This window comes from Lithobates pipiens, unplaced genomic scaffold (genome assembly GCF_037356315.1).
Source record: "Lithobates pipiens isolate NorthernLeopardFrog02 unplaced genomic scaffold, aLitPip1_a1.2 Scaffold_18, whole genome shotgun sequence".
Classification (NCBI taxonomy): domain Eukaryota; kingdom Metazoa; phylum Chordata; class Amphibia; order Anura; family Ranidae; genus Lithobates; species Lithobates pipiens.
The window spans coordinates 147,349,307-147,376,248 of record NW_027507758.1 but is presented as its reverse complement, the minus strand read 5'-3'; the positions used below and the strand labels follow the sequence as shown (position 1 = coordinate 147,376,248).

Here is a 26,942-nt window from a genome sequence, read left to right as displayed (position 1 = left end):
CTTGGCAGATACAGCATTTCTCTCCTGACATGTTTCCATTCTAAAATAATTACAAGTACAAACATCCCAAGGCTGTCTGCTCCAATCATTCATGTTTAAGATACTGTGCAGTTACTTTTGGGACAAGCATCAAATAAGTACCACTGTGCATTCTATTAGTTTACTCAAGCCATGCTATCACTGCATTTAACATATATAAAAACAAAAGTTAATATTTGCTTTAAAGTGTTACTAAACCCACAACAGTCTTTATATGCAGTAAAGCATGGTTGTTATTTTTACTGTGGAACCTAAGGGGTTAATCCTACACATAGTGTAAAAAGGTTGTCTGATCCTGTCTTCTCTGATGCATCCCTTCTTCCACAGTCCGCAATCCATTTGCTGATAGCACAGAGCCTTGGGGGCACTCTGCACATGCTCAGTTTGATGTGTTTTGCTAGAGAGTTGTTCTTTTTTTTTTGGGAGGATGCATGTGATCAGCACAGGGCCAATCAGCACTGTCTAGACAGAGGGTCAGGGGTCCTGCAGCCTCATAGAACAACCATAATAAAATGAAAACTCCTCCTACAAGCTTATAGCTGATAGAAGTTACGAGACTGCTATATACTGCTGATAACAAAAGGTATTTAGCAGTTTTTACTTACTTAAATAATTGCATTTCCATGTTCTGTGTACTGGTGGAAGACCAGATATAGTGAAAGCAGGGTCCTGGGTTTAGTAACACTTTAAAGAGGAGTTTCATCCCCCCACCAAAAAAATTAAAGTCAGTTACTACAAGTATTATAGCTGCTGACTTTTAATATTTTGACACCTACCTGTCAAGGGAACCCTCCATGTGGGCACCCCAGCCGATTTTCCAATCAGCTCTTGGATGCTCCTGCCGCCATTCGTTGTAAGGGAGACCACACCCGCCACTATAATTCATGTGCTCGGCATCCTGAAAGGGGCCAGATGCATGCATAGTGGGTGGGGGTGTTCTGTTAAAATAGCGGCCATAAATAGAGCATGGTAGTGACGGCCGTGGATAAAGGTGGCGGCGCTCGGACGCCCCTAATGGACGGGTCGCCACTGGTGTCTGCATGCACTTGTATGAAAAAGTATCCTGTTTTCTTAGTATTGCTTCCTTAGTGTGAAATACCTGATGTTTCTGCCAGTCCCCCTGCTCTTCTATTTCAAACCGACCACGCCAGGCATGAGGGCACAGTATGGTCACTTTACACTTTTATCATGTCCAATGATCGGACATGTCCTGACACCCCCCCCCCCCCACCTCAGCCATTTACTGGGAAAGACAGTATGCTGCCGTTTCTCCTCTCCAAGATCTCTAAACCCCTTATACAGCTGAGAACAGAAAGTCATTTATCACTTATAAAAAAAAAAGAAAAAAAGGTATTTATAATTTATATACATATACATATATACAGGGCCCAAAATTTCAAGTCTTTAGCTACTAGCCAGGCTCGAAGAGTTACTCGTCACCAGTTGCCCCACCCAACCCTTACCCTGCCCCGCACAACCTTTAACCTGCCCTGACCCTAATGCCACCCCTAAACACGCCTTCTTAAATTATCTCATTAAATGACACTGATTAATGTTTTATGTAGAATTATGTTACAAAAATAAATATTTAAAACAACAACTTTAACCATATTAACACGAAGCATATTTAATTGATCTGACTGTGATAAATAAAATAAGGATGATTGGCTACTATATACACTGTATACATTATTCCTGCCTTGTTAAGTAAATATTTAATGCTATATTAAATATAACATTAAAAAAATTAAACCAATGAATGACACTTTCACTGATTTAGGGCGCAGAGAGACTTACAGCAGAGTACAACACTGGACAGGGGAGTGTAAGCTGCCATGGTTAACTTTCCCAATTAACAAGCTGGTGATTGGTTGCTGGCGGTCCAGGCAACCCACCCCCTCCGATGCAGATTTACACTCGCCCCCAGCTTTTTTCCACTCGCCTAATGTGAGTAAGTGGAAATTTTGAGAAATAGTAGTACTTCTGAGGAAGCTCAGACATTTGAAATGATTTGTATCTCTACTACACATAACAGACATACAGTGAGGGAAAAAAGTATTTGATCTGATTTTCTGCGTTTGCCCACTGACAAAGAAATGACCAGTCTATAATTTTAAAGGTAGGTTTAATAAGTATTTGATCCTCTATCAATCAACAAGATTTCTGGCTCCCAGGTGTTTTCTATACAGGTAACAAGCTGAGATTAGGAGCACTCTCTTAAAAGGAGTGCTCCTGGTCTCAGCTTGTTACCTGTATAAAAGAAACCTGTCCACAGGAGCAATCAATCAATCAGATTCCAATCTCTCCACCATGGCCAAGACCGAAGCGCTGTCCAAGGATGTCAGGGACAAGACTGTAGACCTACACAAGGCTGGAATGGGCTACAAGACCATCACCAAGCAGCTTGGTGAGAGGGTGACAACAGTTGGTGTGATTATTCTCAAATGAAAGAACCACAAAATAACTGTCAATCTCCCTCGGTCTGGGGCTCCATGCAAGATCTCACTTTGTGGAGTTTCAATGATCATGAGAACGGTGAGGAATCAGCCCAGAACTACACGGGAGAATCTTGTCAATGATTTCAAGGCAGCTGGGACCATAGTCACCAAGAAAACAATTGGTAACACAATACACTATGAAGGACTGAAATCCAGCAGCGCCCAAAAGGTCCCCCTGCTTAAGAAAGCCTGTCTGAAGTTTGCTAATGAACATATGAATGATTCAGAGACCTGGGTGAAAGTGTTGTTGTCCGATGACACCAAAATCAAGCTCTTTGGCATCAACTCAACTCGCTGTGTTTGAAGGAGGAGGAATGCTGCCTATGACCCCAAGAACACCATCCCCACCGTTAACCATTGAGGTGGAAACATTCTGCTAAGGGGACAGGACAACTTCACTGCATCAAAGGGACAATATACCCCCAAATCTTAGGAGTAGAAATCTCCTTTCCTCAGCCAAGGCATTGAAATTGGGTTGTGGATGGGTATTCAAGCATGACAATGACCCACACACACGGCCAAGGCAACAAAGGAGTGGCTCAAGAAGAAGCATATTAAGGTCCTGGAGTGGCCTAGCCAGTCTCCAGAACTTAATCCCATAGAAAATATGTAGAGGGAGCTGAAGGTTCAAGTTACCAAACTTGGAGAGGCTCTGCAAAGAGGAGTGGGACAAAATCCATCCTAAGATGTGTGCCAACCTGGTGGCCAAATGCAGAAAATGTCTGACCTCTGTGATTGCCAACAAGGGTTTTGTCACCAAGTACTAAGTCATGTTTTGCAAAGGGGTCAAAAAAGGCATTTTTCTAGATTTTTTTGTCGTTATTCTGTCTTTCCCTGTTAAAATAAACCTACCATTAAAATTATAGGCTGATCATTTCTTTGTCAGTGGGCAAATGTACAAAATCAACAGGGGACCAAATACTTTTTTCTCTCACGGTATATGTTTGTTAGTATGAAATTTCTTTCTTTACATTATTTCTATTATAGCTTAATGGTTGATTATATATGTTTGAAAAAAAATGATTCACAAGCCAAAGAAACAATTTTAAAGGCATTGAAAATAGCCTTGGAAAATGATTGGTCATTGCATATATATGCACACCTTACCTTTTAATGTAACCCAGTATTGCTTCCATTTTCTCCGGTTTACCAGCTCCAGTTTTTTCTCCTTCTGAAGGGTGATCAGAGGCTTAAAGAAGAGCCACCCTGCTTTGCGAACAACCCCTTGCTCCTTTTCAAAAAGCAGGTCAAGTTGTTCCAAGGAGCTTAGAGAGTCGCTGCTTGAGTCTTCTGTACCTGACAGGGTAGCAGCTTCTTCAACATTGGTTCGATCTAACTCTAGCTCCCTCATGAAATTTTCATAGATGTTTTGTCTAAGAACGTCGCTGCTGATTGCATTGGTTGGCTTACTCCTCTGTGCTATAACCTGTCCTGAGCCACCAGACCACATCGTACTGGAGAGGTATGGAGGAGAGCTTGTCTCAGCCGTAAAGGCCTCAATGCCACTGTCAAAGCATTCACTTGCCTCTTTAGATTTTGGTTCCTGAAGAGAGAATCGCATATTAGGATCACTTTTAACCAAGCACATCAACTCATGAATGCTGTAATTATTAACAGATGTGCAACACAATTACACAGTTTAATTAACATATTAAAGGATTGATATGTGTATAACCTAAAAAAAAATTCTCTCATCCACCTTCCTAATTTTCCTATCAGGCTACATGGACTATTGAGACAAAAATATGTCCCATGGCCCCTCAATACGCTCATGTGCATGTAGCATTAAACTTAAAGTATACGCCCAGCCAGAACAGGTTTTAGACTGGGGAAGGGTTAAAAACCGTCAAATTTTAATGCTATATATGGCTTCAGACAGCATTAATAGATAGATTTACCCTTACTTTCTGTCCTGCTGACAATGTTTTACCTGGAAGGAAGTGAGGGTAAAGCCTTGTACACACGATCCAATTGTTGGCAGGGGATTGTCTGTTGACAGACTGTTGTCTTAAAATCTGACCGTTAGTATGCTCCTTTTGACAACTGTTGTCCAACTTTCGGCCAACAAATGCCAGATGACATGTTAGTAAATTTTGTGCAAACAATGGTTGGTTGTCAGATTTTCTGATAGTCAGTCCACAAATCTGTCACACAAAAGTCGAAAGTACAAACAGGGATGCTCGGAATCGACCAAACACAAAATTAGCAGAAGGGGCCCAAAGGTTGACACTCAAGAGCTGAAATTCCTTGTCACTACGTTTGTGTTTGTTGCCTGACAATTCTGTACCATTAGTATGCAAGACAAGATCCAGGCACACGCCCTTAAGATAAAAATCAGACGCTCGGCTGGCCAACATTCGGATCGTGTGTACGAGGTTTAACGCTCCAACAGCAACATAGCAATAAATAATAATATGTTTCTGTTTATTTCTGTCTGTCTCTGTTGCAGATATTCCAGTCTGGTTTAACCACCTAAGGCTCCCTGCAAAGTACTGTGGACGGGTGGCCCATGCAGGCAAAAGATGTACTGGTAACAGGTTTAGGATGCGCGGATGCACCTGGCGTGACTGTACACAGCACGAGTCTGTCAGCAGAACCCAGCCAATGATTCGTGCTCAGGACCTGCTGATCAGCTGTGTCCAATCACAGCCCAGAGCAGTGTGTTGACAATCAACACAGGGCTCTGTACAGAGAGCAAAAGTAGGGATAAGAAACAAAGATTTTCAGTAAAAAGCTGAACATATTACGCTTTTGATCGCCCTAGATGTTAACCCTTTCCCAGCCAGTGTTATTGGTGACAGTGTATAGTACTAGCACTGGTCACTGCATTAGTGTCACTGGTGATAGTTAGTCAGCCCCCTCCCCCTTGCCCCTGTGTCAATTAATGGCATATATATATATATATATATATATATATATATATATATATATATATATATATATATATATATATACCATAGTTTGTGGATGCTATAACTTTTAAACAAACCAATCAATATACATTTTTGGGGATTTTTCTTTACCAAAGACATATAGCAGAATACATTTTGGCCAAAATGTATGAAGGATTTTTTTTTTTTATTGGACATGTTTTATAGCCGATAGCATAAAATATTGTTTTGTTTTTTTCAAAATTTTTGTTTATATAATTAAAAACATGAAAAACCCAGTGGTAATCAAATGCCACCAAAAGATAGCTCTATTTGTTTGAAAAAAAAATCATAGAAATGTTGTTTGGGTACAGCGTTCCAGAACTGCGCAACTACCAGTTAAAGTAGCACAGTGCTAAATAGTAAAAAAAATGGCCTGGTCATGAAGGAGGTAAAACCTTCCAGAGCTGCAGTGGTTAACAGCTGACAGCAAGTCAGGAATAGATCGTAAATCTCTTCAAAAAAATTCCAGAGAGCAGTAAAAACCTAACAGGAGTTCTAGTCCTTTTCCACTCGATCCAAGACTAGAAAACTAGTTTTGGATTGACATACACTTTAAAGCTAAAGTGTCACATACTAATCTTATCCAGTGCTATCAACCTTTCGATTGCAACACTCAGTTGCCTGCTAAAGGCTGATATTACAGAATTAGAGAAGTATGTGACACTCTGGGGTTTATTCATTAAAGCCAGAGAGTGCAAAATCAGGCTCACATCTGCATAGAAACCAAACAGCTTCCAGGTTTTATTGCCAAAGCTTAATTGAACAAGCTGAGGTTAGAAGAGTATTGGTTTCTATGCAGAAGACGCCTGATTTTGTACTCTACATGTTTAGTAAATGAACCCCTTTAGGTCCACTACAGGTCCACATTAATAACATACGGTAATATGGAACCCACCTGCAACTTTCTTTTTTTCCTTGACAAGCTGCCTGTCCAGTCACTAATACGCCTCATTCGATTTTTCAGTGTCTCTTTTTTAGAGGCTTCTTCAGTTAAAGGCCTTGATTTTCTGCAGGGCAGAGTATATGAGGAATACTGAGTTGGCGCTCTGTGTTCCACTCTTGATGGAACATCAATATCAGAAGCAAAAGAAACCCTATTACTTAAGGTGTGACCAGAACTTATGTATTCATCTGAGAGTCGACCTTGAGCTAAACCACCACCTAAATCCGAGTTGTATAATTCACGAAGTGAAGAGAGTGAAGATGTCTGGTTGAAGAGTACACCGCTCTCATTGGGAATAAGAGCACCATGTACACTAGTGTCCAATGAAGTCCTGGTCAAGTAGGAGCCATCTAAGTCATTAATGTCCCTATTGTTTCCCCAGGGACAGTCGTACCATGAAGAGTCAGAACTCAGTGAACTCCCTTTACTTGATCTTAGACCGGAGTCACTTGCTGACAAACCGCGGCTTGCTGTAAATTCCATACCAGAGTTTCTACAAGGATCATTCTTAAGCATATCCTTTGTCTCCATTGCGGGGGAGTACCTGAGCAACTGAACTGGTCCATCAGAGTCATCTGAAGGCATACCGTTTCCTGAATTGTTGTGGAATTCAACTCTTAGACAACCATCCAGCTTTCCAAGTGTTTTGATCAAAACTTTTGGACTTTTCCTTTCTTCAGCTTGCAGTGCCAATGACATGCTGTCATGAATGTCATAACAGCTTAAAATATGCCCATTACATCCTCTGTAGTCATCAGGGGTGTCAATGCCAACATAATGATACCCATTATCTGGCATATATGTGTTGTTATTTGCCTGGCAATAGTCCCCGCACAAACCAGATCTCTGTTTAAGGTGGCCGCAACTTTTAGATGTCTTAAGCACTACATCCCCATGTTTTGATGAATACGGAGGGTTGCTTTTGCATTGAGACAAGCAATTTCTTGCAAGGGAACGAGACTTGTAACTAGCGCTGCTGTTGGTCCGTGCCCACCTAGGAGAGGTCCAAGGTTTCTCCTCTTTACTGTGGCCGCTGTGGATTTTCAAAGAACAACTCTTTTGCTTGACATCTGACAGAGAATTACTGCCTTGGCTTTGTGTTCCTTGAACACTGTACTGACTTTCGGAGTTCCCCATTCTCTGTAAAATAAGAAATTGTTGCAACACCCATGTTAGTAATAATACTTATGATAACACAGGAAACAGATGTACTTTCACCATAATATAACTTTTACGATAACTTTTTAATAAAAATACATCTACAGTTGTGCCTTAGTTCCTGTAAAGGCCAACCCCAATCAAAATTGTTATTTAAGTATTCAGTGTTTGCTGTTATCTGTTATACCTATTATATGATATCCCCACCATAATTCCCTGTTTCCCAAGGTAATGCAAAGCAAAATGATAGAATTGGATTCTCCAGATGAATTTGCATAACATGCAAAGCTGGAGAACAGTTTGGCACGCATCTTTGTTTAACTATCTCTTTTGGATGAAGTTGGCCTTAGGCACCCTCTACCCCTATGTACCCAGTTCATATGAAAACATCAACCATGATCACAAAAGCACATTATGAAATGAGAAAGTGACACGACTCTCCTGGGTGAAGACTGTTGAGCACATTTTTGGATTAAACCATTTAAGATAACCATAAAACGTGCGCTTGAACGTTTGCTTTATGTTTTAACGCACTGAGAACTCAACAAGATGTTCCTGTTAAAAAGAACGCTCCCTAATGCATATAAGACTGGATGAAGACAGCAAGACAGTTTTATCTGTGGTAATACAAATGTAAAACTAAACATACATAGCATGATATTTTCTGATGAGGTCTGGTATCTATCTTTTCTCCAAATAGCAGCAAAGTACCATGTATTTATAATACTGTTCCTACGGGAAAACTCTTTAATTGCACTTTTAACAAATTTCAAAAAATGTATAAAATACAAAGTGAAAAATGTTAGACTTCCAGTGTAATCTTAGATTGGCCATACAACAGATCGCCATATGACCAAAAATTTGACATTCAGATTGGGAAAAGAAGGTGTCTTAAAGGCAACTTAATTAACATGTTCAAATTTGGCAAGTCAACTTTGTTAATATGGTATAAAGGACAAGGGGACATCATATCCCATCGACAAAAGATTTTGTCCATCATTAAGAAAAGGGTTCTTTACAGTAAAAGTGATAAAATAGTAGAATGTGTTACCTTATGAGGTAATAGTGAAAAAAAGAATGGAATTTCAAAAATGACCAAATGGTTTTCTTGCAGCTAACAGTATCCAGAGTTATCATTCTTAAAGGTTAATAAAGAAATATTTTAATTCAAGGAATTGGTCTAACTGACTTTGGAGAGTCAGGAAATAATTTTTACCTCCTCGCCCATGGAGATTTGTTTTTCCTTCCTATGGACCTGGGAGAGATTAAAATGGGATGGAGATCAAACTTTTCTCAACCTATGTAATGAACTATCTCCCAATTCTTGATATATTTAGATCTTCTCCTGAGTGTTCTCTGCAGTTTTTCACATCGCAATCTCTGCAATTAATGCTCAAGCTAGCCAAAAACGTGCTTGGTTTGTATTGCAGAAGATACAGTGTACATAAATGATACCACAGGATTTCACTTTTCCAAATCTAAAACTGTGAAAGTACTTTTTTGAAGATGAAATTTAATATTAAATGATGATTCCACTCAATCATTTAAATGGAGGAGGATGAGGTGGATCTGGAGGGTTAACATGAATCACCTCCTTTCCTTTGTTACCACAATGCTCCATTGTAAAGGTCCTGCGAAAAACACTTCCAGTTCTAATCCTCCAACTTCTCTACTTGGGTGTTGTAAATTCCCAACAGACTTGCAGGCTGAACAGCTGGAGGAGGACAGAAAACACATGCAGAATTAGACTGGCCATGCATGGCCCTAGAAAAGCAAGTGATGAGACCGATGCGAGCACTGGTTGCAACAATCAGTCCATGTGCAGTAACAAGCACTTCCAATGGTTGTGAGCAGTAGTTACTGCACCATCTGCATCCGTTGTCATCCAAATCAGGAAAATTGCTGCGGGTCCTGGCAGAGTGAAAGCCATTTGATGACAGGCAAATGTCTCATCGCCCATTCTAGATTAGACATCTGTCACCTAAGAGCTGTCTTAAGGTTTTGTGTAGGTGGACTTTGTTTTACTGCATTTGACACGTGTTTTGAAGCTTAAATGCACATCTAGTGTAGTGTGAATGACCATTCCAAGGCCATGTTTGACCTGCTTTCTTTGGATATGGCAGATCCTATTTGAGATCTGTTCACACAGCAGGCATAGCAAGATGACCACATTGCATTTTGCATTCATCCACATACCTGTGAATAGCACTGTGCCTGAATGCAAAACGTAGCATACATCAACAAAGCCAGTCTACACAACCCCTTAAAGTGCAGCTAAGCCCAAAAACAATAATACAGTCCTTAGATGTGGCAGCTGAACTAGTGTTCGATTTTCCTTTTGTTTCAATTGGTGATCCTGCCAGTAACATACTTCCTGTACTAGGATGACAATGCTCACTCATCGTACTGCATTTATGGAGAAGCAACATTGTCACCCTAGGCCAGAACTACAGTACACCTTTCCATTCTTCTTCATAACATGGTGAGGTGCTCTGTAGTCCTCACAGAGAACTGGAAACAGCTAAGGGTTCAGCACAAACACATTTTTTAATTATTAAACAGATATAACATAACACATTTGATGGCATATTTAGCAGACCAAAAGGGAACATCCTTTAAAGCAGCCTTTCTCGACCTTTTTACCCCAGAGGAACACCTTAAACAATTATCAAAAACAATTTATTGAAGGTCAATAGGGAAAATTTTCCCTACGTTGGTGGTCAATTAGGAAAAATAGCATCCTTACAGTGGTAGTCAGAATAACAAACTTACAGACAGCTAAAAAGATAACTGGGTCATGTGGCTGGTTTTGCCAAGTAGCGTTGGCCTGGAACTATGCAGGCACCATCAGATGGGTGGTCACTCGGCTGCAGCTCAAGAAACCCATATCAGCCTCTGGCAGAACCCTAGGTTCCATGGAAACTTGGTTGAGGAATGGCTGCTTTAAAGAAATGTTGTGCTTAGAGAAATACTTAGGCAGCCACTTCGGATCACCTCTGAAAATGTCATTTACATGCCTGCCAGGTTGATCAAATACCTTTAGTGCTTTCTTAGGCACTGACCTAGTAAATAGACCAAAAATTCAGTGACTCATAGTGGAATAAAGCCTATGTATCTCTGTGTCCCCATTAAAGTGAATCTGTTGCTTTGCTCTGCATAGACAAAGTACATGCTTGCTTGAAAGTAAAGCTGTCACAATAAAAAATATGGGGGTTGCTTCTTCAGAAAATGCAAGCTGACCTTTTGGCTTCTATACATTTGGAGTCACTGACTTAGAACGTTTTCCTATAAATATTGCAGACATAAATGAGCACAGGTTCATAATTTTAACAAGCTTAATTAACTAATTAAATAGCTTGGAGGTTTTTAATTTAACCTTCTTCTCCATAAAAAAAAGATAGTAGATACATAAACAGGCATATTCAGTAAGCCAGAGCAAAGAGCAATCATGAGGAGCAAAGCACATAAACTCATAACAACCATATAAAACAACATGAAGCTGATCTGCCTACAAAAGATCTTAAAATTTGGTTTCTACAGTTTATGCAATTTGCTAATCATATTAAGTACAAAAATGTCCTTAAAAATGGGGTTAAATCCTGAAGTCACTAAAAATATAATTAAACAATTATAGGTTTATACAGTAATGGCATTACTCGCTTGCACACAAATACAATACCATCAAGAAACAAAAATGCTGTACTTTTTGTGTTGCACTTTAACTGCTACAAGCTTTGAAGTAATCAGAGGGCGGAGCTATGACGTAGGAGACAGGCGCCCATCCGAGCGTCCGTCCGAGCCTCCCGATGCCTTCGCTCTACCTCCCCCGCCACGCACCTCTCCACAGCCCCATAGCCTGAACCGCACGCTCATGCTCCCGAGACGCTACACTGATTCGGGTTGATCCTCCGGTCTTGGCGGCCCCAGGGAACGAGAGACGGATCTGCCAAAACCCAGCTACAGACTCAGCTGCAGCCCACGCTACTGGAACGGCTGCCCAGGAGCACAGCGGCGGAGCATCGTAAGACGCCGATATATGACGGGACGGGACCTGGATGGTTTACCCTGAAGGGAGGAGTGGATCCCTGCTAGAATATATCGGAGCACAGGGAGAGGCTGTCACAAGTTCCCACAGACACGCGGCAGAGCGGTAAGGCAAGCAGTGGGACGGGGATGCGGGAGAGTTTCTGTTGGAGTTTCTGCTGGACTGGTGAGAGGCAAGGATATAGACACTATACTAGATAAGGGGATATACCCCTAGGTAAACTGGAGCCTACCCCATTGCCTCTCTTTCTCTGTCTAAGGAAAAAAAATTGTTCTGACAGAATTTCACATGGAATGATTGTTTGAACTGGCTCTTAATTGTATTGCTACCTGGGGAGAGAAAAGGAAAAGGTATCGATACCCAAAGAGGGTTTTCTCTGTTAACCCCTCCCCCCCTGGCTTAAAGGGACAGTTGCTTATGTATACAACCAGTAATATAAAATCTACAGGAGGAAAGCCGATATGCTAGGAACAACAGCTGCTGGAGGAATTTAAATGCAGCTTTAATAGCCCCTGCTGTTGACAAGAGGATTCATACCCCCCTGAGTTCTTTTTTGGAGGTTGTCTGGGAAACATATTTTATGGTCTCGAGAATGCATGATATGGACATATCCAATAGTCCCTGTTAATTAATAGCGGTTGCCCAATACAGAAAAGTGGAAGTGGAAGTAGCGGAACAGTTAAAAAATCTTGTTTTCCATCAAACGGCGGCCTTGAAAGAAAGAAAAGAAAAAACTTTTTTTTTATTTTTTTTTTTTGGTGGTCATTTGGAACTGAACAAACGCCTGAGACATCAGGATAGAGGGCTTACCGGTTATTGAGCAATAGCCCCCCCCCCCCCCCCTCCCTGTGTTTTTCCTTTTTTTTTTTTTTTTTTTTTTTTTGTGGACATTTTGGTGGATGAGACTTAATTGGTATTGATCACCAGTCAAACGAATGTAATAACACAGTGGTTGATGTTTTTGGGTTAGGGGGGTCTTTTGAAGGAGAGCTATATAAAGCGGTTGTAAAGATTTATATTGATATCTTGATATAGGGGGAAGGGAGTGAAGCTTTGATAGCTCTGCTAGGATGAGAGGGAAAGCAGGCAAGACAAATAAACAAACAACCCCTGCCGCAAGCCCAGTCGGAATTCAAAAATATATGGCCGCCAACACCAGTATAAGGGCAGGTGAAGAGTCTGGTAGCCCCAGGATGGAAAAACTGCTCCGCTCGGGCCCAAGTAGACAGAAGGGAGAAGATAGCAGAGGGACAAAAACCCCGGGTATTAAGCCAACTGAAAAAAAAAATAGTGCAAACTCACAAAGTGGCGATATTAGTCAGAATGAAGTTCAAGGAAGTGAGGGGTCAGAACATCTGAGGGCAGGAGAAAGGAGTCTGGATAGACACGGAGAAACCTCCCAGTCCCCACAGATTAGGGAGATGCTCTCAGAGATGTTCATGAGAATGGAGATCTCTTTAAGGGCAGACATCGCAACTATAAGAGAGGATATAGGCCTGGTCTTGGGGAGAGTAGAGGAGGTGGAAAACAAAATAGAGGCCCAGGAACATAGAATAGACGGAATCCTAGAACAGGTAACAGCTCTCCGTAGGGGAAATAGAATAATTAGATATAAATTAGAAGATCAGGAGAATAGAAGCAGAAGAAAGAACCTACGAATAAAAGGTCTCCCTGAGACAAATAGCGCATCTACCCTTGGAGAGATAGCTCAACAGATCTTTAACCCCCTATTAGACAGAGAAGTCACAGCCCCATTAAAGTTAGATAGAATACACAGGATGACACGACCTTTTGGAATTAGATCAGAAACCCCCCGAGATGTCATAGCAAGATTTCATCACGTAGCAGAAAAAATGCAGGTAATGAGAAAAATTAGAACACAGCCAGGGGTGACCTACGGGGACGTGGAACTGCAGATCTATTCCGACTTAGCAGGAGAGACGCTTGGAAGAAGGAGAAGACTGAAACCACTAACGGAACTACTGAGAGCAGCCGATATCCCATATCAATGGGGATTTCCGGCATGTCTCATAGGGAAAAAAGACGGACGATCTGCGGTTCTACGTTTCCCGGAGGATCTCCGAGAATTCTGCGAACAGTTAGGAATACACCCTACCCCACAGATAGAATGGGATAGTGAAGAGGATCTAGAAGGAGCAGGGAGTATGACTCAAAGAAATAAGAGACAGGACAGACCGAGTGATTGGAGACGAAAGAATCCAATTATTTGAAGCTGAGACGAGTTAGGAAGGGGGGCTAAAAGGGGAGGAGGGGGGGAGGAGAGGGAGAGGGTTGGGGGGTCTCGGACGGACATGGGGGTGAACCCCAGGGATACTATGGGGGAGAGGAGACCACTGTTATTGGCCTTCCAGCCCCATAGGTTTAACAAGAAAAGGGGAGTCCTACCCAGTCCTACGGGACGTTTTGTTATAGGACAGGGGGGGGGTGGGGGGTGGGAGGGAGGTTTTGGCTATGTGGGTTTTTTTTATGGGCTCTCACTCGGTCCCCCTATAGGGGCAGCAGATATGGTCTCCAACGGGTTCACTAGATGCTCCAACAAAAGAGGGGAAACCCTCACTAGAAGAGAGGTATGGGGATAGTTAACGTTATTACTTATAATGTAAGGGGCTTAAACACAAAAAGGAAAAGATACAGAATAAACGATGAGTTGCAGCACATGGAAGCAAATATAGTATGTCTCCAGGAGACGCATATAACTTGCACCTCTGGGGTCAGAATGAATTCGAATGAGTTCCCGTTATGGATTTATGGGGATTCCCCATCCTCATACTCCAGAGGGGTTGCAATAGGTTTTAGTAAAACAATGAGGTTTAATCTAGAGGAGCGACTGGTGGACCCGGAGGGACGATACCTGTGCTTAAAGGGAATGCTGTTTAACCTTAAATGCACAATCGTAAATATTTATGCCCCAAATGAGAATGTGGAAGTTTTTCTAAGGAAAACATTGAACAAAATAGAGGATTTCAAAGAGGGGAAATTAATCCTTGCTGGAGATTTTAACTGGAGTATAAACCCAAAAATTGATACCTCAACGGGAGGTCCCAGGACATCGGTACATAAGCAGAAAAAGTTTTTAAGGGCTTTGGCTCTATATCAGCTACAGGATACCTGGAGAGCACTTCACCCAAAGGATAGGGACTACACATGCTTCTCCTCGGTCCATGGTTCCTTCTCTCGAATAGATTATATTTTCCTGGAACACCCATTCCTGAAAGCACTAAAGAAGGCGGAAATAAAAATCAGAACTGTGTCAGATCATGCGCCAGTTACGATTAAGTTGGAGATAGGGGAGGATCATGGACCGAGGGGAATTTGGAGATTGAATGAATCTCTGTTACAGGATAAGGACTCTGTAAGTAGGGTGGAGAGGGAGATGGAACAATTTTTTAGATTAAATGATACACCTGGTATCTCCAGCCCCATATTGTGGGAAACGCACAAAGTGGTAATGAGAGGGGTTTTTATAGGGATCGGAGCGGGGAAAAAGAGAGAGAGAGAAAGGAGGAAAACCCTACTGTATGAAGAAATCCAGAGACTGGAGATGGGTAGTAGACCAAGGGGACTCTATGACACTCAGGACTTAGTAATAAAAAAAAGAGAACTAGAAGACTACTTAGAGCAGGACAGGATGGCCGCTTATTATATTTTGGGAACAGAGAGGTATCAATGGGGAAACAAAGCCGGTAAATGGCTGGCCAGGAGAGTGAAGGATAAGAAAAGTAGAACTTTTATCCCGAGGGTAAGAAATGAGGTAGGGGACATACAAAATATGCCGGAGGATATTGAAAATACGTTTTTTACATACTATAGGGCCCTATACAATATCCAACAGGATAGCTCAGAGAACAGAGGCCGAGATGCAATAAAGGACTATTTGAAAGGGATAGAGATCCCCAGGGCTAAACAAATAGAAATGGAAGCATTAGAAGCCCCGATATCAAAGCTGGAAGTTGAATGGGCTATCAAAAATACAGCTAAGGGAGGATGCCCCGGGCCAGATGGTTTCCCGATCTCATACTACAAGGAATTCCAAAAACAGCTAGTTCCAAAATTATGCGAGTATTTCAACGCAGTGGGGAGAGATGAAAAATTTCGAGAAGAGACATTACTGGCACATGTGGTCTTGATCTTGAAAGAGGCAAAGGACCCACTTGCAGTGGAAAGCTACAGACCAATTTCCTTGCTAAACTCAGATATTAAACTTTTTGCAAAAATTATCTCTGAACGATTAAGACCTTACGTGCCAGAGTGGGTACAGCAGGATCAGGTTGGATTTATCCAAGGGAGAGAAGGGCGGGATAACGCATTAAAGACTATTATGCTAAGCCAGGAATCCATAAGACAGAAGACCCCCACGATACTCATGTCTATAGATGCTGAAAAGGCATTTGACAGGGTTAGCTGGGGGTTCTTATTCGAAGTGCTGGAGCGATATGGATTAGGAGTGAGGATGAGAGGGTGGATTGAAGCTTTGTATACCAAGCCTAAAGCTAAAATAAGAATAAACGGGGCCCTGTCCTGCCCCCTTGAATTGTGCAACGGGACAAGACAGGGTTGCCCGCTCTCCCCAATATTATTTGTTCTGGCTCTAGAACCTCTCCTGACGGCTATTAGAAAGAACCAAAACATCCACGGAATATGGGCCGAAGGGAGGGAGTATCGGGTTGCTGCTTTTGCAGATGATCTTTTGCTCTATGTCTCTAGCCCGGGGACCTCTATACCGGCGATTATGGAAGAAATAAAAAAATACGGAAAAGTCTCCAACTTTAGGGTTAATGCAACTAAATCTGAAATTCTAAACTTAAATATACCAGTAGAAGAGCAAAGAACCCTGCAAATCAAATACCCCTTTAGATGGTGTGGGAGGGAGTTGGCCTATTTGGGTATAAAGCTTACGGCAGGGAGAGAAGACTTGTTTGAGGCTAACTATATCCCCCTACTTAATAAAATCAAACAGTATCTAGATAAGACTCAACATAAAGCTTTATCTTGGATAGGGAGAATAAACACAGTAAAAATGTTCATTCTACCAATGTTTACTTACATTTGTCAAATGGTCCCCATTCTATTACCACAGGGATATTTAAATAAATTAAATATGATGATCAAAAGATTTATATGGAAAAAAAAAATGGCGAGGGTGGCCCTTAATACTTTGACAAGAACTAAAGACAGAGGAGGATTAGCAATGCCCGATTTTAAAAGGTATCACGAGGCTATAGTAATTTCACGAATCACAGACTGGACACATAACAAAAAAGGGAAGGATTGGGTGGAATTAGAAATTAAGTTAAGTAGAAGGGAGCTAGGGGAGATAATATGGATACCTGCAAAACATAGAGAATTAGGGATTAACACAAGTTTATTGACAAAAGGGGTACTACGAATATGGGATATAATAAATAAGAGAAATAAGTGGGAGCACAATTCACCATTTATGCCACTATTAGACACTAAAACTTTTCCACCAGGTCAAGAGGAATATATATACTATAGTAGATGGGTTAAGAAAGATAAAATTAAATTACAAGAGGTTATGGAAGGGAATAGGGTATGCACATATGAGGAAATTATAGGAAAGTGGGGCCACAAGCCCTTAGATAGGTGGAGATACTTACAACTATATCATTTTACTCAGTCTTTACCACAACCACTACGAGGACAGGAGCAACTTAGACCTCTGGAGAAGTGGATAGGGAATCCCCAATGCTTGGTAAAAAGGATCTCAAAAATATATGAAATCTTAGGGGAAGTAGAAGAACAAAAATTCCCCCCCTATATAGAAAAGTGGGAAAGTGAATTGGGACCGCTGGATAACGACCTTCATAGAAACAGGATAATTAGACGAACGTACTCGGTTGCCAAAGACCTTCAAACTAGAGAGATGTCATATAAACTTTTAACAAGATGGTATATAACCCCACAGCAAGGAAATAAAATCTGCAGCGAGACCTCCCCATTATGCTGGAGAGGCTGTTCAGTAGTGGGTTCCTTCGCCCATATATGGTGGGAGTGCCCTAAGATACAGTTATTTTGGGAGAAGATTATAAAAGCTATCCTTGAAATAACTGGGGAAGGGATTAGAAGAGACCCATGGGTTTGCTTATTCCATGACTCTGAAAAAAGTGAGAGAGAGTATGGGCAATCCCTGGTCCCGGGCTTATTGAATTCTGCTAAGGCACTGATCCCGCGAAGCTGGAGGAAATCCGACCCCCCCTCGATAAAGGAGTGGGTAGAAAGATTAGAAAGGATACGAAACATTGAGGAGACAATGTATAAACTGGATAACTCAGAAGGGAGATATCAGTATAAATGGCGACTTTGGATACAATTCGGAAAAACTGAAGGTTATCTAAAGCTGTTTGATTGCTAGCAAAGGGGGGGACCGAGTGAGGGGGGAGGGGAGGGAGGGATAAGGTAGATTATCCTTAAAGAAATGGTGTTGTATTTATTATTATGTGGAATGGTCTATGCCTGTATATTTGGAAAAACTTGAAAATAAAGAATAAATAAAAAAAAGCTTTGAAGTAATAAGCATAAGCGACAATATTAGTGACCATTGCAAGTCAACTGATAGATAAATTATGCAGGTGCATTCCACTGGGACTCCAACAAGACTGTGTTTGTTGTGCTGTATTTCTACCACTACATAAAAAGATAGCTTCTTCCTAAATTATAAGACCTCAATATAATGGAGGTCAACTTGTGCTCCATTGTTTCCCCAAGGCGCAATCTGGTCAACACAGATCCTCCCAATATAATTATGCCACCGGTATTTCGTTCAATAAACCAGCCAGTATATGTACAGGGTGTAAAAAGAGAAGCCCATAGTGTAATAAACTTAAAATCTTCAATTTATTGTTAAAAACATGTTCTCACAAGCAAGGAGTAAAACAGGCAAGTAAACACTGCTCAGCTCCGGTCTGCCAGCGTGCATGATGTCACCGCTATTGCTCTTCCCTACACGTTTCGTCCACAAAGACATCTTCTAGGGGCTTGGACATCTAGCAAATCACTGTGAAATGCACTCTAAAGTGTATCATTTTAATAAGATAATAGTGTGGATCTAGTTCTATGCATTACTATTGTATAGCACTGCAAACCAGAAAGAAAAGCCTGTTCATGTAATGAGCTATAAATGGCTGCTCCCAAGTGTAAATATATAATTTACAAATTACACAAAGAAACAAGATTTTTTATAACATTATCATATATTAAAACAGATTTCCCATCCACACAAGCGAGGTGGATGGGTGAAACCTCACCACTGGGACACAGTATTCCAACGATCAACTTCTGTCCAACAGGCGTTGACACACATGGATCAAAATTCGGCCAGTCACTCGTAAACTGGCCACATTTTGATTCAACTATGGCCAGCTTAACTCCAACTGTTTTTTGCATAACATAGGGAAGAAATGTGATCATTTCTGTAAGGTTTTTATTACTGCCTTTGATTCCAATGGGAATTTTTTCCCTTACTTCCTGTTTCTGTGAAACCCGTGAGTGCAACCGTCACAGGAGCAAGAAGGTACAGCAATAAAAACAATGCAGTTTTTAGCCAAAGAAGTTCTGTAGGTACAGTAGGAGGGTCTCAGACCACGCATGGGGGCTATAAATAGTGTATCCCAAGCCAGTTGGATGTAACCCCATGTTTGACAGCTTGGTGGTTATGTTTGACCTGATGAGGCTATGATAGTAATCCATTGTTGTAAAAGTAATATTTAAGTTAGGTTAGATTTATATATTTATGCCCTTTTTAACTTTGGAATGTATATTTTTGTAACATTTCTGGTATGGGTTCAACATTTTCTCTTTAATGATGCTCTATAACATTGATTTCTATATGGCAGTAACTGGTCCCCAATTTAATTTGACCTCAATTAATTTGGTAATAGTAAGGTTCATATGTACAATAGTAGACTGGAGGGTTAAGTTACTAAAATTGGGGAGTACAGAATCTGGTGCCGATGTGCATGGTAGTCAATCAGCTTTTAACTTCAGCTTGTTTAATTAAGCTTCGACAAAACAAACAAACCTGGAACCTGGTTTCTATGCAGAGCTGCACCAGATTTTGCACTCTTCAATTTTAGTAAATCAATCCCTTTATGTATCTCTCATGTGGATACTTTAGTGAAGGACTGTATTTGGTCTTCTACTCTCCCTCCACCTCGTGTTTTGCTTAGTGTGGAGGCATGGTGGGGGATTTCCGAAGCTGGAAAAGGCACAACAACATTGTACATTGGTGCATTGTGACATTGTGGCGTACATATGCTTTGTGACATCATCTCGCTATGGTTCTTTGGAGGAACACGTTTTAGAAATAGAAGAGGCTAATACCACTCTCATAGTCTCCATAGAGGGTACTTAAAGCCAATATGATGTTATTATGCAGTATATCTTTTATGGCAGTGGCTTAGTAATTGTGATGGTCCAAAGAAGTTTGAACAATATTATATGGTAGTATAAGATAAAGCCATTTCATTTGTAAGTTATGGACAAGATGATAAGCCTATTGAGCCCCATGTTTACAATTCTTTGTATGCCCCTACTATTCCCTTAATCTGTTGTAATACTGCTGTACATTATTAGAACTGATACAATTGTAATAATAACCAAGCTGGGATTTTTCTGATCATTTTGTTTTGGGATCATCTTGCATCACTTAAAGGAAATTTCATACTAGCATAATGTATTTGTATTTCCCATTTTTTGTATGTGGAGACCTGCTGTCTTCAGTTTAACTAGGCTATAATGACAGTTTTTGAATAAATATGAACTTAGCATTAAAGTGTTACCCCAGCATTTCATATTCCTCATATGTGCCTGCTGTACCATATACTTGTATGAAAAAGTATCCTACTCTCTTTCTATTGCTTCCTTTGTGTAAAATCCCTGGTGTTCCTGCCAGTCCATCTGCTTTTCTATTAAAAACTGGCCATGCTAGGCATGAGAGCACAGCATGGTCAGTTCACTAGCTATGCTGCTCTTCTGCAATGATAAGACTCATTGCCTTTCACGGGGAAGACCAGTGTACTGTTGATTCTCCTGCCCCCAGCTCTTATGCAGCTGAGAACAGAGGGAGCAGAGAGAATGTGATCACTTACAAGAAAGGGATCACTTGTGATCACTTACAAGAAAAGGAAATAAAAAAAGGTATTGATAATGTGTTTTTTTGATCTATACAAAAATAGTTTGCCTTTCATTTAAATTTTAAACTAAATGGATTGTTTTACAAGGTGTTCATTTACAATCATTTTAAGCTCCATTGAAGCTGGGTACATATCTAAGCCGCAGGGGTCTAGTGTGTTCCTGTTCTCCGTTTCAGGGACGAATCAGGGCTGAATTTTTGCATGAATTCAGCCCTGAAATGGAGCTAAAAACACATAGGACCTCTGTGCATGCTGTGCCACAGCCACCCCGGAGATATGTGAACGTCATAGAAAGCCAGTCACAATCTCCTGTCATGCAAATTGGATGGGGAAACCCACATCCAAATTGCATAAGTGTGAACGCAGCCTTATGACCCCTTTCACACCACACCGCACCTTGCGTCGGCGGTAAAACGCCGCTATTTTTAGCGGCATTTTACCGCCGGATTTGCGGCGCATTTCGGCATCTTTAGCGGCATTTTGCCGGCGGCATTACAGCGCTGCCCCATTGATTTCAATGGGCAGCAGCGGTGGAGGAGCAGTAAACACACCGCTCCTTCACCGCTCCAAAGAAGCTGCTGGCAGGACTTTTTTCTGACGAGTGCACCGCTGTAGTGTGAAAGCCCTCAGGGCTTTCACACTACACACAATGGTGCAGCTTCTTTAGGGCGTTTTGCAGGCGCTATTTCTAACGCTATAGCGCCTGCAAAACGCCCTGGTGTGAAAGGGGTCTATAAGTTACAGGAGCTGATAAAATATTTTGATCTAATGTGAAGAGAACCAGTCACCAATAGGCATCTGTAATAATCAGAATCTGCACTTTTGAAATGTTATAAAACTGCAGCTTTATTGTTTATAGATTCCTTGATTGTTTTGTATTAAAGTGGATGTAAACCCGATTTTTTTTTCTTTTTTTATGTCATAATGTAGAGTATTAGATTAGTAGTAGTAGATTTCCTATCATTTGAGCCCAGTCTTGCCACAAAGAGTTAATCCAGCTCTGACTGAGCAATCCTCTTTTATTGTTCAGTGAAATGAATCTTGACAGAGAAAAACTTTGTCAAATCCTCCCCCTTGCTGTGAGTGACAGATGATTTACATATCTCATGCACTAGCCTCAGAGACATGCATTATTTTTTAATTCCCTCCCACTCCTTTCTTCTGCTGCTCTGCAAGGATTGGCTGTTCCACACCTCAGCATTATTTGGCATGCTGAAGTCATGTGGGGACTTTTCTGGGTTTTGACTGGATGTTAGTGATCACAGCAGAAGTTCAGTGTAAGACATACACAGGAGAAAATGCATATTGATAAGGGGAGTGTAGAGGTGGGCGGGGAGTCTACTGACATCACGACTCCACCCACTGAGCCCTGGAAAACAGACCCACCCACTGAATCTGCAGTTTTTCGGGTCTCATAGGAGACAGAGGGGAGACATTTGACAGATAAGTAAACATGCAGGAGGCATGTATATCCTTCTAGATAACCAATATTGCAGTAGTTTAGAAAGGATGAGAGTGGGTTTACATCCACTTTAATTTATTTGTATTCTCCCTATTAGAATACTAATATCAAGCTGTAAGGGCATCTAATCTCTGGCTTCAACTCAGTGATGACAACACAGTAATTCAGAAAACCATCATAATACAAATGTAAGTCTTGGTAGTTGTTAATTATCTAAACTTAGGGGAACGGTCATCCTCCATGGTTTCCACATAATCTGACATTGGGTTGATACTCCTGACTTCTGAGGAAGAGAATAAAAAATAAAGCACGCACATTAAGGCTGCATTGTTGTAACAACTAAAAGTATATCCTAAGCACAAACTTTTTTTTTTACCTTTTGGAGAGAGTTGGGGTGGATTTCTGTGTCTCATCAGGGAGCTTTTTCTTCACTTCCTGTCCTGCAAACTTAACAGGAAGTGAGCGGATATCTTTTTTAATGTGAGGGATATCCCCTCTTAGATAGTTGGCACAGGAAAAAATGTGCTCATTGGAAGATTTCTCATATATTCTTGTTCTGGGGACAATTAAAATCTTTTCAGTTACCTTTATCTCCGGTGACATTGAGGATCAATTAAAACTGAAATATTTTTGGAATGCAGGATTTATATAGCACCATATTTTACACAGTGTTTTTACAATAACTGTCATAAAGACGAAAAAAATAAGAAAAATGGAAAGACCTCCTTCACATGGGCGTACTTATGCACATGCCTGTGCAAGGGCCCTGTTTGCCCACACAGGGATGTACAGGTGTTCTATATATCCCCATGCAGGTAGTCCCATTCAATTTATCAGCTGTGCACACCATTGTCTGCACCCAAGGCAAGGCTCCCGTTCTCGCTCGGCTGTCAAATCGAGAGCAGAAACTGCTTTCCCATTGACATGAATGGAACGTTCTGCATGGGAATGCATGGAACACCTGTGCATTCCTGTATGGGCGCAAACAGCCCTCGCATGGGCATATGCTAAATTATGCCCTTGTGAACGAGGCGTAAAAGGGCAAGTCCTAAAAGGTCCTAAAAGGTTTGGTCAGGGAATACCAACACCAGTGTACTATACTACATTAAAGTGGCTGTAAAGGTAGAGGGTTTTGTATCTTAATGCATAAAAGCCTTCTGTGTGCAGCCGCCCCCCTCAACCCACCTAATACTTACCTGAGCCCATCTCGATGCAGCGATATTGCAGGAGAGACTCGGTTGTCCAGGACTCTCCCTCCTCATTGGCTGCAAAGCATCATTGGCCCTCGCTGCTGTCAATCAAAGCGAGTGAACCAATGAGGAGAGAGAAGGGGTGGGGCTGAGCCATGCCTGAATGGACACAAGGAACTGCGGCTCGGGTGCCCCCATAGCAAGCTGCAACAGGAGGAAGCGGCCAAGAGTGCCGACAAGGGACCAAAGAAGAGGTGGATCTGGGCTGCTTTATGTAAAACCACTGTGCAGAGTAGGTAAGTATAACAGGTTTGTTATTTTGTAACACAAAAAAAAAGTGAGACTTTAGTCTGGCTTTAACTTAAATATATAATATAGTTGTTATATGAGGTTAATGACAAATTACGTTATATCACCTACTAGGTACATTTTTCTTAAAATTTTAAAAGACGACAACTTTCTACTTTTGTGCTCGTTCCGAAAATGTTGCTAAGGGCTAAAGCATATGTGATATTTCCACCATTTATAGCTTCCATTTAGTCCCCGGGTAACCTATCACAGTCATTATTCCCTGGAAAGGATTAGCAGGCCTCCTCTCATAAATGCTGTTGGCAGATGTTTTTAATTACACAAACCTTTCAGACAAATTAGCTGTCGCTATATCAATGTTCGCATTCAGCACAATACAATTAATCTTGTCCTGCTGAAAGATCTGGAAAGTCGCCATGACGCAACAGTGGTGTCTGTAAGGTAATATGTTCACTATATATATATATATATATATATATATATATATATATATATATATATATATATACACAGAAAGGTAGGGAAAAAATGTAAAGTAATTAAAAAACATGTAATTGGAAAAAAAATTAGGACTTGGATCTCCCAGCTAGCCTTCTCTCCAGTGAGATCACCTTTCCACCAGCCATTTGCTTTGTATGCTGGCCTGTATCATCTAGCTGGCAACCAACTTACAGTCCGACCCATACATCTAGGCTACAAAGTCCTCTTTCCTTCAGTAAGCCCCACACCCCCTTGCTTGTTCTAAACAACCCATTTATCCTCCCGTCACTACCTCTATTTGTGAACCTCTCAGTTGCTAGGACGGACTCCAAACAGCTGGCTGGATAAAACGAGGATCTATTTACATGTGAATCATGCTTGCATTTTAGCTTCACAAAGGTGAAAAGAAGAAGAATGAATGCAGCTGCTTTACAATTTTTTTGTGCAGAAAAATAATGTTTAATGTGCCGCTTCTCGGTTCTGCAGACTATATTCAATAACGGTAAATAGGCAAAAGGAGAAAAATAATCTAGTGTTTACATTTTTTTAATTGTCCATAAAAATTTGTTAAAAGATTGAGGTTTATAAAAGGAGCACATTGTTAAAAGAGGCATTGGCGAGTTGGAGCCTTTGTTAGATTAATTGGCTCCTATCTAAATTGGTATGAATGTGAGTTAAGGGGATTAGATTGTAAGCTCCCTGCGGGCAGGCACTTATGTGAATGTATAATAAATATGAAAATCGTTGTGTAAATTGACAGGACACTATATAAGTATCTGTAATAATAAAAAATATATATATATATATATATATATATATATATATATATATATATATATACAGTGACTACAAGTAGTATTCAACCCCCTGCAGATTTAGCAGGTTTGATAAGATGCAAATAAGTTAGAGCCTTCAAACTTTAAACAAGAGCAGGATTTATTAACAGATGCATAAATCTTACAAACCAAAAAGTTATGTTGCTCAGTTAAATTTTAATAAATTTTAAACATAAAAGTGTGGGTCAATTATTGTTCAACCCCTAGGTTTAATATTTTGTGGAATAACCCTTGTTTGCAATTACAGCTAATAATCGTCTTTTATAAGACCTGATCAGGCCGGCGCAGGTCTCTGGAGTTATCTTGGCCCACTCCTCCATGCAGATCTTCTCCAAGTTATCTAGGTTCTTTGGGTGTCTCATGTGGACTTTAATCTTGAGCTCCTTCCACAAGTTTTCAATTGGGTTGAGGTCAGGAGACTGACTAGGCCACTGCAACACCTTGATTTTTTCCCTCTTGAACCAGGCCTTGGTTTTCTTGGCTGTGTGCTTTGGGTCGTTGTCTTGTTGGAAGATGAAATGACGACCCATCTTAAGGTCTTTGATGGAGGAGCGGAGGTTCTTGGCCAAAATCTCCAGGTAGGCCGTGCTATCCATCTTCCCATGGATGCGGACCAGATGGCCAGGCCCCTTGGCTGAGAAGCAGCCCCACAGCATGATGCTGCCACCACCATGCTTGACTGTAGGGATGGTATTCTTTGGGTCGTATGCAGTGCCATCCAGTCTCCAAACATCACGTGTGTGGTTGGCACCAAAGATCTCGATCTTGGTCTCATCAGACCAGAGAACCTTGAACCAGTCTGTCTCAGAGTCCTCCAAGTGATCATGAGCAAACTGTAGACGAGCCTTGACATGACGCTTTGAAAGTAAAGGTACCTTACGGGCTCGTCTGGAACGGAGACCATTGCGGTGAAGTACGTTACTTATGGTATTGACTGAAACCAATGTCCCCACTGCCATGAGATCTTCCCGGAGCTCCTTCCTTGTTGTCCTTGGGTTAGCCTTGACTCTTCGGACAAGCCTGGCCTCGGCACGGGAGGAAACTTTCAAAGGCTGTCCAGCCCGTGGAAGGCTAACAGTAGTTCCATAAGCCTTCCACTTCCGGATGATGCTCCCAACAGTGGAGACAGGTAGGCCCAACTCCTTGGAAAGGGTTTTGTACCCCTTGCCAGCCTTGTGACCCTCCACGATCTTGTCTCTGATGGCCTTGGAATGCTCCTTTGTCTTTCCCATGTTGACCATGTATGAGTGCTGTTCACAAGTTTGGGGAGGGTCTTAAATAGTCAGAAAAGGCTGGAAAAACAGATAATTAATCCAAACATGTGAAGCTCATTGTTCTTTGTGCCTGAACTACTTCTTAATACTTTAGGGGAACCAAACAGAATTCTGTTGAATTGAGGGGTTGAATAATAATTGACCCTCTGAATAAACTTTTCACTATTTAAAAAAAAATTAAACAAAGAAATAACATTCTTTTTTGCTGCAGTGCATTTCACACTTCCAGGCTGATCTACAGTCCAAATGTCACAATGCCAAGTTAATTCCGAATGTGTAAACCTGCTAAATCTGCAGGGGGTTGAATACTACTTGTAGGCACTGTATATGTTGGCATGAAGCACATGTTAAACTCCTAAAGCCCCATACACACTATCAGTTTTTCTGCTGATTGTTGGCTTTAGATTTACCAAAACCATGTAGTGCAAGAGCCTGCCTGATTGCATATGAATTGAAGCTCCTAAGGTTTGATCTCATATTATATGGTTTTGGTAAATCTGAAGGAAAAAAATCGGCAAAAAATCTGATAGTGTGTATGGGGCTTTACTGATTCTTTTCCCTATGCTATGTTCCAGTTGCCATGTCCCTACTTCTATTTTCTA

At 41.1% G+C, this 26,942-nt stretch overlaps 1 protein-coding gene across 6 annotated transcripts in view; it reads right to left on the bottom strand.

Moving 5' to 3' along the window:
- TIAM2 (TIAM Rac1 associated GEF 2) overlaps positions 1 to 26,942 on the bottom strand; it is a 437,269-nt gene that overhangs the window by 220,839 nt on the left and 189,488 nt on the right. For 3 of the 6 annotated variants that reach the window (XM_077486237.1, XM_077486239.1, XM_077486238.1), the window contains 3 exons: positions 9,163 to 9,285; positions 6,366 to 7,553; positions 3,645 to 4,080 (listed from right to left, as the gene is read on the bottom strand). In XM_077486237.1, coding sequence (XP_077342363.1) covers positions 3,645 to 4,080; positions 6,366 to 7,553; positions 9,163 to 9,192 — 1,654 coding nt within the window. In that variant the 5' untranslated portion in view covers positions 9,193 to 9,285. The remainder of the gene's footprint in view (positions 1 to 3,644; positions 4,081 to 6,365; positions 7,554 to 9,162; positions 9,286 to 26,942) is intronic. The other 3 variants (XM_077486240.1, XM_077486241.1, XM_077486242.1) reach the window with 1 other exon arrangement.